Source organism: Macrobrachium nipponense, chromosome 2 (assembly GCF_015104395.2).
Source record: "Macrobrachium nipponense isolate FS-2020 chromosome 2, ASM1510439v2, whole genome shotgun sequence".
NCBI classification, from domain to species: domain Eukaryota; kingdom Metazoa; phylum Arthropoda; class Malacostraca; order Decapoda; family Palaemonidae; genus Macrobrachium; species Macrobrachium nipponense.
The window spans coordinates 92,150,382-92,166,675 of NC_087201.1; the positions used below are offsets into that span (position 1 = coordinate 92,150,382).

Below are 16,294 nucleotides of genomic sequence, written 5' to 3' on the forward strand. Positions count from 1 at the left end.
ACATTCTTTCATTGTTATTTCCTTTCTCTCTCTAAAAACAGACAGTCTGCTGCTAACACTTCAAGCACTTTGGTTTTTGCTTTCCCATTCAGCTTCAGGGATTATCAGTCGTTTGTGTCAGCTGTGGCCTACGTAGTGTTCTGGATCCTTCGTACACTGATTTCTCTGGTATTTTTTTTCTTTCGCCTTATGCCACTGCAGTTACCTTTTTTTTCAGTATTGCCCAAGTTGATGTGTCAATATCTACTGTCCCAGTTGTTCAACTTCCTTCGGAACCTTGTTCAGAGGCCTAGGTTAGAAAGCATAGTTATCCCTAGCACCACTTGCCCTGCCCTGCCTACCCCTGGAACTCCTGATGCCCTCAAGAAAGAGCATTGGCATTCTTTAATAGACAACTGAGGAGCCCATATATTCAAGGGCTCCTTCCAAATTATTCCAGATATTCTTTTGTCTAGCAAGCCCTGCTATTTCTTGAAACAGTGTAGCTCCACAGAAAAATAAGACAGTGGTCATTTTCCTATTCATACTGTTAACCTTTCAATTGTAAATGAGCATCCTGACCAGAAAACTACTACAGTATTATCTACTTAATATGTATACCTACAGAGGTGGTTTACCAGCATCGTGTTGAAATCACCTACATCATACATACTGCTATATTTACTTATCTTTCTTGTACTCTCAACCTGATTAGAAAAAAAAATAATGTTTAGTTCTTTTTTTTTCCTTACAGACGAGCTGGGTAATAACTGACAGCAATGAATTATTTTGCCTACCTGCAAACATCGATGGTGATTATGTTTATACAGATGAAGGAGATGAGTTGCCTCCAGGGTCTGTGCCTTTGGAAGACATTAAGGCTAATTCCATTCTTTACTCTGGTTTCCTTATTCCTCTTGGTAAGTATAATGTGTTTTTCAAGGTTTGACTCTTTGTGCAAACTATTTTTGTATAGGGCATATATGTCTTTGTGTGACAGAATTAATAGGATAGATTTCTTGCAGAAAATTTATTTTATTTCAAGTTAATCTTTTAGTTCAAGTGAAATATCAATCTTCTTTTTGTTTAAGCAAAGAAATGTAAATTTTTTTTAACAGTAATATATGTATTAGAGGGAGTAATTTTGTACTCTTAATGACTATTGAACAAAAGTTTTCAAGTCTAAATGTGCCTTTGTTAACCTGATCAAATGCTTAATGCTTTACTGGATGGTGGTTACTCCTTTACATATTTTCTGTAATCTAGAGAGTAGTAGTAACAAATCCCTGTGGCCTACATGGTTTGTTGCTTGAATAGACAGTTCTCTTTGCCTTCCACGAATGAAATGAATCTGGACATGTCTCACCCTGTTTAATCCCAGAAGGTTGAGTTTTTAGGTACTCACTTATCTATTATCTCACGGACTCAGGGCTCAGACCCCTTTCTTTACAACTCGATCTTCTAAGAAAGGTGGTCAGGTGGGCTGAACTCCCTCCAAGTATAAGTCTATCCTATAGTTAAGACCAAAGGTTTGTTCTGTGTGAACAAATGGCAAAATTTTCATCAATTTGTATTTGGCGTAACTAACAAATCTGAGGTCTTAACGTCAACTGCCCACCTCTAGCCGCCCCTCTCATATCCTGGGTTGGAAGAAAGATTTGTGCATCACGAGGTTCCAAGCCCGGTCGGTGACCAGCATCCACCTCGTATATGCACGAGTTGCCTGATGCCACAGGTTTGTTGCTTTACAATCTTTGATTGTTTTTTAACCAGTTTTCAGCTGGCGCTAAAAGATGATCCTTAAAGTTTTGTACTTTGTTGCAATGAGTAAAAAATGGTAAGGTATATTTTAAGTCTTTTGTAATGTCAATTGCAGAATGAAGTGTATACCCTGTTTTATTACATATATATTTTTTCCAAAAAACATGAAGTTTTATGAAAAATGACATTTTTAACCAATTTGTATTTTTCAAAACTTACAAACCTGAGGTCTTAACATTAGGATAAATACTCAGCGCCAGCTGGAAACCGGTAAAGTTTAAAATAATTGTGTACGCAAGGGACTATTGGCATCTGTGCTTGGTCACGAGACATGTAGAGCCACCCACATACCCCACTTTAACTCGTGACCCCGTTAGTTATTCTTCCAACCCAGGTTAGTTGATAGAGGAGTGGTTAGAGGTGGGCCTTTGTATGTTAAGACCTCAGGTTTGTAAGTTATGAAAAATACAAATTGGTTAAAAATTTGTCTTTTGTTCATATACAAAACAAACCTTCGGATTTAACATTAGGATATACTTACTTTTGGTGGGAGGTAAGTACTATTAACCAACTGAGAGTTTGCCACCTTTGATCAGTTTTCTGAATACCAGAATTCTACGAAACAACTGACCAGTATTTCAGAATCTAAGACCTATATGAATATCATAGAGTCAGACTTCTGGGTTCTACACAATGTCATAGTTCATTGCGTCTGAGTAAGATAAGAAGATCTGTTCTTCTAACAAACCAATTCATCCACTCATGTAGATTTGTTATCATTCCTCTCCCCCTTGCTAAAGAGGAATGACTCGCTTCTTACTGCCGAAGTAAAGGAGACAGAAATTTGAAAAGGAAAGAGGCCAGTTATCTCCTCCATTTCACATTCATACCATCATCTTAGACAAGATACCAACTGACCCGCCAGGGGTGCTGGATGAGTTACATAATTTGTTGAGCAGCCACCAAAGGACCCAAGGAAATTGTGTCCAAGGACCTCTGGGCAACCTTATTTATATACAGGAAATTGAAAGTGGTTTGTCATAACAATGTCATAACAATGAACCAACTCTCAAATTTCAATGAACAGACAGACACCTTCTTAACATTGCTCAATTTGAGCTTCGATACAGTCACAGACCAACCGTCACAATCATTTTAACAGATATGTTCTTAATTGCCAGAAGGCACGTATTCCTCTAATGACCTTCTCTTCTGTGTGACACCATTGGTACAACTTGACCACAAGGAGTAGGTTTGGCTGATCGCCTCTGTTTGGCCTGTTCCTTTATGTCTACCACCTTTATGTTCTAGGTGACGTAGTACTTTCTATAACCACAGAGTACTTTGACAAGTCAAAGCCGGCCCTCCTGAAGGTCTCTTATGCATACTCACACCGTGGTTCACCTACTTTTGAGCGCAAGACAAATGAGCGCCGACAATTGAGCGCAAGACAGTTGAGCGCAGTACCATTTGGGCGCCGACATTTGAGCACCGTATTTTCAAAATAGGTATGAAAGAAAACTAAGAACTTCAGAGACAAAATGTTAGAAATATATGTGTGTGTGTGTGTGTGTATCCGTTTAGGAAAAGCAAACAATGCTGTTTATATATTGTTTGACTATTACAATCGTTTGGTTATTATCGTTAAAATCAGCTGGTTGTATTTTTCAAATTCTGTGGGTTTAGGAATAGTTAACAACACTGTTTATTTGTTGTTTGACTATTATAATTGTTTGGTTATCATCGTTAAAACCAGTCGTTACATTTTTCAGAATCTGTGAGTTTAGGAAAATTCAACAAAGCTTTCTAAAAGGAAAATTAGTTTTGCATGGATAATGAGATTGCTCCATCTTCCATTTTGTGTGACTACGAGAAAGCATTTCATAAATCTTTTCTTTCTGTCTTCAGAAATGCTGAGGTCTTTGGGTGTTTCTCCCATTTATCCCAAGCCGTTTGGAGAAAAATTCAGGATTTAGGTTTGACTAATTTATATTTGAATCTTTACATGATGTAATTCCTGACAAGCTAGCTGAGTTAGTCTTTTACTATGAAGACACTTCGATAGGAAGACCTTGCAGGAGAGGAGAGAAGAAGAAATGCTTTGTTTCCTCCAAGCATCTGGAGTGTGTATGAACGTGTTTTGAGATATTTTAAAGTATTTATGTGTAATATATAAAAAATTTTGGCGCTCAAATGTCAGCGCCCAAATGTTTCTGCGCTCAATTGTCTTGCACTCAATTGTCTTGTGCTCAAAAGTCGCCCCACATCACACGGTACTGAGCACGACTAAGAAATTTATCTGTCATCATGACCTGTGCTGCATTGACTCACTATCCTGGATTCTGGAGCAAACTGAAACTGTTGTTCCTTACTACTTTTGAGTCTACGTCTAAAACCTGGATATTGAGTACTCCCACTCTACCAAGGTCAGAGGAAAACCACCATCCACTGTCAGTTCCCTGTAACGTGACTGATGTATGTTCATGGTGGTAATCCATCAAGGCTACTCTGATATAGAGTATGATTTCACTTATCAGATCTAAGTTCTTATGTGCCCCAGCCAGTTCACTGCTCCTGATTCATCTGAAGATTACTCAGTGTGAAGTGATGTTCACATCCCCAATCACCAGTCCAATGTGTATCACCATACATGTAATCACAGAGAGACTTCCCTCTGTTCTGACAACCTCTCCACAAGATCATTGTCTACTGACAGAATGCCTTTAATGGACAGAAACCTCCACTATACAGGCAGTCACGGCCAAAGAGTCATTCTGTAAATGTGAGTTAAAGACCTTTGGAGTCGTGTTACATCCGAGGTGACACTGTAGTATACCCAAAATCTTAACGCTCTTAATTCAAAAAGGGATACTGGGCAAACTCCAGACCTTGAGATATTAATTCTACCTATCAGTGGTGCCTCTTCCCCACACGAACCTGGTAGCAATGATTGTGCTAAGATAAACTTTAACAGTCACTCATCTTGGGTCCTCCTTAATTACTTGAACCCCTCCTACCGTTTGGAACATGAAGGAACAGGTATAACATAGAGTTTGCGTAACCTCCAGGTTGTTCCCAGTATCCCAAATAGAATCCTCAGGCTCCTCAAAGGGCGAATCCCCTGAGACAGCTCTTACATGGTTTTTCAATTATACGAGTTCCTCTCTGGACGAGTGGTTTGTGCACTCATCTACCAAACCGATGGTCCGAGGTCTGACTCCCGGCTTGGCCAACGCGGAATCAGAGAAACTTATTTCTGGTGATATAAATTAATTTATCGATATAGTGCGGTTCGGATCCCACAAAATGCTGCAGGTCCTGTTGCTAGGTGACCAATTGGTTCCTAGTCATGTAAAAAATATCCAATCCTTCAGGCCAGCCCTAGGAAAGCTATTAACCCTTTAACGCCGAAGGGGTATAATAAAAATCGTCTCCCATATGCTGGGGGGTCACGGAGTGAGCGCCGAAGCGGAAAAAATACTTTTTTCAAAAAATCACAGCGCGCTTAGTTTTCAAGATTAAGTGTTCATTTTTGGCTCCTTTTTTTGTCATTGCCTGAAGTTTAGTATGCAACCATCAGAAATGAAAAAAATATCATTATCATATATAAATAATGCAATATATGATAGCGCGAAAACAAAATTTCATATATAATTGTACATATTCAAATCGCGCTGTGAGCAAAACTGTTAAAGTTAACAAGTTAATTATTTTTCGTTGTATTGTACACTAAATTGCAATCATTTTGGTATATAACGCATTGTAAAACGATCAAAGCAACACAGAGAAAATATTATCACAAAATGATGCATGAATTCGTAACGCACGGACATAATTTTTTTTTTTTTTTCATAAATTCACCATAAATCTAGATATTGTTCTAGAGACTTCCAATTTGTTTCAAAATGAAGATAAATGATTGAATATTACTATACTGTAAGAGTTTTAGCTTACAATTGCAGTTTTTTTACCATTTCGGACGAGTTAAAGTTTACCAAATGTCGAATTTTTTTATATATTTCTTTATATGCAAATATTTCAAAAACGAGAAAAGCTACAACCTTCAATTTTTTTTTTTGTATTCTACACAAAATTGCTCACATTTTCATATATAAAACTCTATGAAACGCCTAATATGAAACGGAGCAAATATTACGAGAATGCGACGTACGCATTTCAGAGATTTGCGGCGGAGAATTCGCGCGTGGAGGAAACGAAAGTTTCTTTTAAAAATTCACCATAAATCTAACTATTGTGCTAGAGACTTCAATTTTTTTTCAAAATGAAGATAAATGACTGAATATTACTAGACTGTAAGAGTTTTAATTTACAATTGTGTTTTTCGACCATTTCGGTAGAATCAAAGTTGACCAAATGTGGATTTTTTTTCTATTTACTGTGATTTATATGCAAATATTTCGAAAATGAGAAAAGCTACAACCTTCAATTATTTTTTTTTGTATTCTACATGAAATTGCGCACATTTTCATATACAAAACTTTATGTAACGGTTAATTTAAAATGGTGCAAACATTACGACAATCGCACGTATGATTTTTTCGGAAGAGTTATCGCGCGGACGTAAGGAAAATGTTTTCATAAATTCACCATAAATCGAAATATTGTGCTAGAGACTTCCAATTTGTTGCAAAATGAAGGTAAATGATTGAATATTACCAGAATATAAGAGTTTTAGCTTATAATTGCATTTTTTGACCATTTCAGTAGAGTCAAAGTTGACCAAAGGTTGAAATTTTGGCACATCATTATTTATATGAAAATATTTCAAAACTGATAAAAGCTACAATCATGGGTTGTTTTTAGTTGTATTGTGCATGAAATTGTGCACATTTCCACATATAAAACTTTATGTAACGGTTGATTTAAAATGGTGCAAACATTACTACATTCGGACGAAAAAATTTATGATTTTTTCGGAAGTTACCGCGCGGATGTAAAGAAAAAGTTTTTTTCAAAAATTCACCATAAATCGAGATATTATGCTAGAGACTTCCAATTTGTTGCAAAATGAAGGTAAATGATTGAATATTACTAAAATATTAGAGTTTTAGCTGACAATTGTGTTTTTCGACCATTTCGGTAGAGTCAAAGTTGACCGAAGGTTGAAATTTTGGCACTTATCGTTATTTATATAAAATTATTTCAAAACTGATGAAAGCTACAACCATGAGTTGTTTTTAGTTGTATTTTACATGACATTACGCACATTTTCATATATAATACTCCATGTAACGGCTAATATAAAATGGTGCAAAAATTATGTCAAAGTGACGAAATAATTTCCGAGATGTTTCGCTCATGTTTTTAGTGCGAGAAGAAAGAAATTCGCATTTGCGCGCCTGGGTAACGATTGTAAACAAAACAACGCCTTGATCCGTGAGCTCCCAGCATCCCCCAAGGTGTGTGATTCAAAAGTTTTCGCCTGGTAGGCCTATAAGTATTTTTCCGCGAATTTTTAAGAAAACTTTTTATATCGACGTACCATACGTCCAATCGGCACCCAACAGACAATTTATGTCGACGTATAATACGTCCAATCGGCGTTTAAGGGTTAATCAGCTCAGTGTTCCTGTAAAAACTAAGATACACTAAATTTTCCAATTATCCAGACGATATCATAGGAAAACCCCAGGGGAATATCCTATGATGATATATTCTATTCAGACACATCCTAATTATCCTCCAGTCCAAGGAATTAAACTGTTAACAGGACATGGCTCATTTTTTTTTTTTCACAAGTAGTGTTACTTTCCAACCACGAAACACCCTATGCGGTGATCTGTCACAATATATGGGCATATGTTCAATATGCTACCTTCCAAAAGGAAATCCTATATTGCCAGAAACCACCATGGTGCTAATCTCGAGTAACCTAGCCAAGAATTGTACCCAACTTCACTTCACCCCACCTCACTCTTGAAGAATGGAACTAAACTAAACCACAACCATTAGCTAGTCCGAGCCAGCACATGCATGCCCAAACCAGTTAGTTCGGACAGCCTAATCTAAGAACTACTACTCAGATTAACTATGATAGTAGCAGTAGACTCAGACTGGCTGGAATAGGCTACGAATTTAACCACTTGTTAGGCTAAAAACCTACTTATGTAAGAGGCAAAGCGTTTGGTCTATATTCTTAAAGGAACAAACCAGATTATACCAACAAGTATATAAAACAAGGGAATTCTTCTTACCTGTAAAGGTTTGAAGTTTTCTGGGGTCAACCCGAAGTATGTTAACCCTTAAACGCCTATTGGGCATATTTTACGTCGAGATAAATTGTCTTTTGGGTGCTGACCGGACGTAATTTACGTCTACATAAAATAGTTTTTTTTAAAAATTTGCGGAAAAATACTTATTGGCCTACCAGTCAAAAACTTTTGAATCACGCGCCTTAGGGGATGCTGGGAGTTCACGGATCAAGGTGTTGTTTTGTTTACAATCGTTCCGCAGGCGCGAATTTCTTTCTTATCGCACTAAAAAGTATCAGTGACACATCTCTGAAATTATTTCGTCACTTTGACATAATTTTTGCACCATTTTGAATTAGCCGTTACATGGAGTATTAGATATGAAAATGTGCGCATTTTCATGTAGAATACAACAAAAAAAATACTCATGATTTGTAGCTTTTATCAGTTTTGAAATATTTTCTTATAAATAACGATAAGTGCCAAAATTTCAACCTTTGGTCAACTTTGACTCTACCGAAATGGTCGAAAAAAGCAATTGTAAGCTAAAACTCTTATATTCTAGTAATATTCAATCATTTACCTTCATTTTGCAACAAATTGGAAGTCTCTAGCACTAGCACAATATTTCGATTTATGGTGAATTTATGAAAAAACTTTTTCCTTACGTCCGCGTGGTAACTCTTCCGAAAAAATCATGCATGCGATTGTCGTAATGTTTGTACCATTTTAAATTAGCCGTTACATAAAGCTTTATATATGGAAATGTGCACAATTTTATGCACAATACAACTAAAAACAACCCATGGTTGTAGCTTTTATCAGTTTTGAAATATTTTTAAATAAATTACGATAAGTGCCAAAATTTCAACCTTCGGTCAACTTTGACTCAACTGAAATGGTCAAAAAACGCAATTGTAAGCTAAAAATCTTATATTCTAGTAATATTCAAGCATTTACCTTCATTTTACAACAAATTCGAAGTCCCTAGCACAATATTTTGATTTATCGTGAATTTATGAAAAAAAAAATTTCCTTACGTCCGCGCGGTAACTCTTCCGAAAAAATCATACGTGCAATTGTTGTAATGTTTGCACCATTTTAAATTAGCCGTTACATAAAGTTTTATATATGAAAATGTGCGCAATTTCATGTAGAATACAACTAAAAATAATTGAAGTTAGTAGCTTTTCTAATTTTCGAAATATTTGCATATAAATCACGATAAATAGAAAAAAAACCACGTTTGGTCAACTTTGACTCTACCGAAATGGTCAAAAAACGCAATTGTAAGCTAAAATTCTTTCAGTCTAGTAATATTCAGTCATTTATCTTTATTTTGAAACAAATTTGAAGTCTCTAGCACAATATTTAGATTTATGGTGAATTTAAAAAAAAACTTTCCTTCCCTCCGCGCTGATTCTCCTCCGCAAATCTCCGAAATGCGTACGTCGCATTCTCGGAATATTTGCTCCGTTTCATATTAGGCGTTTCATAGAGTTTTATATATGAAAATGTGCGCAATTTCATGTAGAATAAAAAAAAATAATTGAAGGTTGTAACTTTCCTCATTTTAGAAATATTTGCATATATAAAAAATTTGACATTCGGTCAACTTTAACTCGTCCGAAATGGTCGAAAACTGCAATTGAAGGCTAAAACTCTTACAGTATATTAATATTCAATCATTTATCTTCATTTTGAAACAAATTGGAAGTCTCTAGAAAAATATTTAGATTTATGGTGAATTTTTGAAAAAAACATTTTTTTACATCCGCACGTTACAAATTCATGCATCATTTTGTGATAATATGTTCTGTGTGTTGCTTTGAACGTTTTACAATGTGTTATATACCAAAATGATTAACTCTTTGCTTTTAACCGTTTTGCTCGCAGCGCGATTTGAATACAATTATTTATGAAATTTTGTTTTCGCGCTATCATATATCGCATTATTTATATATGATAATGATATTTTTTTCATTTCTGATGGTTGCATACTAAACTTCAGGCAATGATAAAAAAGGAGCCAAAAATGAACACTTAATCTTGAAAACTAAGCGCGCTGTGATTTTTTGAAAAAAGTATTTTTTCCGCTTTGGCGCTCACTCTGAGACCCCCTAGGCATATGGGAGACAATTTTTATTATACCCCTTAGGCATTTAAGGGTTAATTCCCACCATGCAGGCTGTATTTGATTACTAAGAGGACTCCATAGCCTTCAAGCAACCCGTGCATTTATGTGTTGTAAAACAGACTCCACATGACTTGAACAAGGTAATTCATACGACATCTCCGTATCCTTTTTCAATCCAAACACCATGTCACTCCCCAGAGGAAGCATACTGGCAGGTGTCTCCGTGCTCCCCGAAAGGTTATTGAATTGACGAATCAAATCAATCACCTCCGCATACGGAGCCAGAAACTCTTGGTTTTCTCCTTCCTCCAGTTCTAATGTAGTGTGTTCAGCCACAGTAGACGTTAGCTCACTCCTAGAGTCCATGGAAAAAGTTTGTAATAGCATTGGCGTATGTGTCAAGTTCATCTAAATTGGCAACACTGCGCCCTTATGAACGATTCCTACGCCCGTCACTGTTTACACAGTTGCCACCTACGACCGTCTAAGTTGGCAACATTGCGCCCTTACGAACTATTCATAAACCCAGCACTGTTTACACAGTTGCCTCCTACGACCGTCCTGATCCTTCTGGGCATTGTAATCCTTACGACCACCACATCATTTACGATCGTCATATTCATATGACCTTCATTTCCTCATGGGCTTCATAGTACTCATGTCTATTATAGCCCTGATGGTCGTCATGCTTCCAAAGCCCTCCATAGCTCTCAAGGGCGTCATGGATCTACGGCCATTACAGCTCTACAGCTGTTATAGCTAGCTCTACAGCCGACATGGTTATCACAACCTAGGCTACCACTAGACTGTTGACAACCTAAACGGCAACCGTCTAAAGTTGACTGAGATAAAGTACTGCCTAAGCTTTCTTATTCAAAACTTAACTGGAGCACACAGCAGCACAGCCGCTTATCCTACGAGAAAATTCATATTTCTCCATAAGTGTGTGCTCCCGAAATGAAAGCGTAATATAATGATGCCACCGAAGACAAATAGAGGTTGGCAGCAGTAGGCTGTGACGTCATGACTACCACCATTTTGAAAGTGGTTTTGGCTATAACGTCATCACACTTGATGGAAGCGTGAGGCTGTTGATGGTACTCTTGCAGCCAAGATTAAGAGACCCAACCTGTTGTGGCATTTCTACTTTAAAAGGATGTGACAGTCCTGGCTCGAAGATGAAGAAATTATCCTTCTCCTCTTGGCACGAGGATCAGTCACGAAGTCCCTGATTCTAGCCTTCTCCAACTCTTCACAGCCACACTAGACTAAGATTCCAACATTCACTTGTTTGACAATTACAACTACTTCTTGTACTTTCATAAAAAATAGGGATGTAACAGTCCTGGCTCAAAGATGGAGAAGAAACTTCTCCTCTTGGCTGGAGGATCAGCTACGAAGTCCCTATTCTTCCAGAATTGGCAGGAGAACGCACTGGCGTCAAAGCCAGTCACCTAAGCTTGTAGACGCCTAAGCGGAAGGATACAGAGAAAAGACGCGTCTTTTCCATTATGTGAATGTTATATCTCCTAACACTTGTAATTTCTCTCAAAAACAATGTGCGTTAAAAATCTCCAAATCCAAAAGCATAGTTGTAAAGTACTCTTGTACCTCGAAGTGAAAATGGAAGCATGTCTCCGTGTAGGCCGCAGCTGTGAAGTGGCGTCATGGCAGGCACCATGTTTATGACGTCACTGAGCATCTCGAATACGAAGTCAGCACTCTACAAGAAGTGTAAGGCTATTGTTATTATTCTCGTAGGCATATCAACCTGACATAAAGGCTGCCATGTTGCACAATCTTCTTCTTTACAGATGGCGACTCATCCGACCGCCATTCAGTGCACATCAGGATAAAAGGGACATCCATCCATCCCGTGAGACCCTGGATGGCAGCTTGACGTTATATAGCCAACCAACTGTCCTTCTTGGGTTGGTTGTCCTGATAAGCCTAACGCCTACCGCACACCTACATCATCTCTGCCCACGTATCTGGAACGAAAACAAGATGGCAATGCCCACCTCTCCCCGCAGGGAACGGAGCACAATTAGTCATAATTACTTCGCAAAGCACATCCTGATACATCCAAGCTTTGGATTTACAGGCAATCCATATGAATATGTGATATTCCAAAGCACAGGCAACGAATTAACTGTACCTTAAGAGTTTCTGCACCTATGACTTGCTACACGATGGGTACCTCGATGTTGAAATCGTCGAAGAAATATCTGGGCGTTTATCTGCTTCTTGTGATATCCAGGAAGTTTCGAAGCATGAGAAGGCTTCATGTTCACATGCCCGGGAATTCCAAAATGAACAACATCAAATTCAAAACAACAGGGGGCAAACTAAAATGGCTTTAAAATGACGGAGGCAAAGCACATCCTCTCTTAAAGGCGGTAAGGAAATAACTAACAGGGTCACGAGTTAAAGCGGGGTATGTGGGTGGCTCCACATGTCTCGTGACCAAGCACAGATGCCAATACGTAGTCCCTTGCATACACAATTATTTTAAACTTTATCGGTTTCCAGCTGGCGCTGAGTATTTATCCTAATGTTAAGACCTCAGGTTTGTTTCGTATATGAACAAATACAACATTGCCTTTATAACAGCCAACTGTTTTGATAATCAGTAGCCTGACATTTTTGAGAATCTAGTGGATCATACTCTTGATCTTCAGAGGTTGAGCTCTGCCTTAAATGAATTGTCATCATATAAATCTCCACTTTCCTGATTTGAATATTTGGTTCAAGAAACATTTACATCCTCTTCTGGATGATAGCAATTACTCTATTTGATATTTTCTTAGTCATGCTAATACTTTTCTGAATGTTTAAATAATTTAAATGACAAATCCCTGTTTTTTGTGGTATTAAGTGGTTTCCATAGCAATTTTCCCCAAAAAATATGCCTCCTTGAGATGGCTGCCTAGTGAATATATCTTCATAGATCCATTTGCTGGTTCTTAGGTGTCCTGCTTTCTTAAAAGCACAGGCACAAGTGAAAATATAGTGACCTCCCTGCTTGAGTGGCAGGAGTGCCAGAGGGTATAAGTGCTATGTATATGTGGAACACACATATTAAGGTGGCTTTGTAAATTAAAAAATAAAAATGTTTAATGGTGGTTCCTCTTGGCTCTGCTACTGTATTATTTTATTTTTGCTGACTTGTTCTGGTGTCAGGTTAATATAAAACTAATTTTAGAACAATCCTGATTACTTTAACCCAGTGTCAATGATAACTTATACTATCATTGGTAGAGAAATAATCACTATACTTGCTTATTCAAGTACTACGTATCTGAATATACTTATTGTAAAATCGTTTCTTTAGAGTTTGCCTTTGATTTTGCTATCATAACATTGCATATTAGATTGGAATTATACGGCAATTTGTTTTTACTCAATTTGCATTTGTTTTGTATATTTAAATTTAAATTCAGTCACAATTTTTCTTATATGCTGGATTTCAGTTGGAAGGCTTGAATTTTTAAATGAGATTTATTTTTTATATATTTATTTTCAGAATTTGTATCAGGTGATGTTATATGGAAAGCCTTTACAACAATGGAAGAGGAAGATTTTATTTCAGAGGTTACCAAGGATCCAGAATTTGCAAAGAAACTTATTAAAGAAAAGCACATGCTGCTTAACCCTAATGCTAGGTATGTTTACAAAACCTCTTGTTCTTTCATCGTTAGATCTTTGTTGCTTACAATTTTTATATGTACGTAAGTAAGCATTTTAATTGCATTACATATTTTTATAATAAAATATTTCGCTCAACATGTACTTAAGTAAATATTTGCATTGCCTTATATATTTTTATAATAAAATAATTCTTTTAATGGTTCATTGCAGTATGGAAGATCCAGTACCTGAGAAGAGGCCAAATTCTTTTGAAACAAACAACCAAACTTTCACTGGTGCCCAGAATATCATGAACACCAATAATAATATGACTAATAATAACAATGTGAATGTCAATGTTAACAACAACAGTGGTAACTTCCAAAACCAAGGTAATTACCATGATGGGCCACCACCCAATTTTGGAAACAACAACTATTCTGGTGGCTCTCGGAATTTCAATAATCATCCAAGAGGAAACTTCAGAGGTCATAATGACAGGGGTTATAATCGAGGAGGTCCAAGGGGTAATTGGCAAGCAAGGGGCGGAGGTTCCAGGAATGATCACGGGCCTGGAATGGGAGGACCAAGATATAATGAAGAATCATATGAGGAGAACTATGACAATGACTGGGGTTACAATGACCAGGGTGATCCTGATAATGGTATAAACAATGACGAAGTGCGGATGAGTTATGATGAGAAAGGAACGGAGGCCGAGGCAGAGGCAGAGGGCCTAGAGGTAGAGGCAGAGGCGGTTTTAAAGACTTCAGCAACAAATATGATGATGGTGAAGGAGATAGCAGACCAAACCAGTGGCATCCAAGAGGAGGCCAAGATGAGGATTATGAAGATGAGAGAGACAGGGGTGGAGACTGGAATCAAGATAATAATTACTCTTGGGGAAGGAAAGGAAATTATAACAACTACAATAACAATAACAAAATGAGTAATCAAAACAGTGGTTGGAACAATGAGGACAGTGGTTATGAGAGTCGTCATAACTCTTGGAGGGGAAGAGGTAGAGGCTTCAAAGGAGATTATCAGAGAGGTGGAAGAGGTGGGAGAGGAGATTATCAAAGGGGGAGGGGGAGGGGAGATTTCCAGCGCAACAGAAGTAGAGGTGGCCCCGTCAGGGGTAGAGGTAGAGGTGAAGGAAGTGGCTGGGATTATTAGTATATTTTATTTAACCTCCATCATCAGTTCATTAAATATGGTGTTCAGGTTTGTTTATAGTTTCATTTTGAAAGTGTATATGAGTCAGTTGTTTAACCAAATTTTTCCATAAGTTTATTGTTTTATAAGTTGTAGATTTTTATGATCTTGTAATTTAGCACCTATTTTAGTATTGTATATATGTAAAAATGATTTACAGTTTCTACATGAGGTGCAAGATTTTGTTAGGAACATTCCTGTATCACCATTCAATAATCATTCACATGAATATATAAAGATATTTTATCACCATCACCAGCCAAGATAATGTACAAATTTTACACATCAGTTATTTCAACACAATGTTACACATAAGTCAAATTCAAAGCTGACCAGAACAGGATCATGACACAAATAATCATCGTAGGTTTGTCACTTACCTCTTGAAATATTATGTAATCACTCTCAAGTAAAATGTGAACACAATATGCTCAGCACTGTGAGCCAAGGACGCTCAGCCAGTGAATTTTGTTTCATATTTCTTGAGGAAATGGAGTTCACCTCCATTACTGTGGCATCCACAGGTGGAGTTTGTAGTACTTTCTTTTACTGCATTGTGGTTTTTTTTAGTTAGCCCATCACATGAGGTCAGGTTGAATTAATCAGCATTAGGGACATTACCAGAAATTCATACTGAAGGTTCTTGGTTTCTGCTAGTACAGTATTCTATAATTTGCAATTGAAGCTGGAGTATATATGGCTTTTTTTTGTACAGGTATTTGGTTTTGTTAGTAATATGTTACTTTTGGGAAAATTACTTGAGCAATCATTCTGAGTGAGACCCGGCGCTCATTTTTCTTTGTCTATATCATAACAAAGATCATGTACTTATATAAATTAAATCCTGGAACTTGTATAATTATTAATCCTGTGTTTGTTTTAAGGTTACTCATTAAACTGAAATCAAAATTAACAAAACTTAGTTATAAACTGGCTGTTACAGAGGGCATTTGATAGTAGTAGTCTGTCATTTGAATAACACAATAAATCCACTAAGCAGAATAAATTAATGTACTCTGATTCTTTGCAAGCATTCTTGCCTGTGCTTGAAGTAAATGTCTTATTAGGTAATACTGAAACTAATCCAGGATGTGGTATGAGTGAGCATGAAATTTATATTTGTTTTGCTTCATCTTATTTACAAGACTTCGTCACTCAGTTACTTCTGATGAATTATTACAGCTCAAGTCAAGAAAAATTGGATCCGTTATAGATAAAGCAGGAAAGACATTTTGTTAAAAAGAATAAAAAGTTCAAGGATGCAAAAATGATTTCTTTTACATAAAATTATATTTCCTTGCAACTGAAGCTTATCAACACTAGTTATTAAAATGAAATTTTTAGAAAATAAGACTTTTTC

The 16,294-nt window shown here is 36.9% G+C and overlaps 1 protein-coding gene across 1 annotated transcript in view; it reads left to right on the plus strand.

Annotated features, from left to right (window-relative positions):
* Window positions 1-15,784, plus strand: part of LOC135220784 (uncharacterized) — a 216,158-nt gene extending 200,374 nt beyond the window's left edge. Inside the window, 4 exon segments of the mRNA XM_064258261.1 lie at window positions 734-899; window positions 13,616-13,754; window positions 13,951-14,432; window positions 14,435-15,784. Of these exon segments, the coding sequence (XP_064114331.1) occupies window positions 734-899; window positions 13,616-13,754; window positions 13,951-14,432; window positions 14,435-14,895 (1,248 nt within the window). The 3' untranslated portion in view covers window positions 14,896-15,784.
* The last annotated feature ends 510 nt before the right edge of the window (window positions 15,785-16,294 follow it).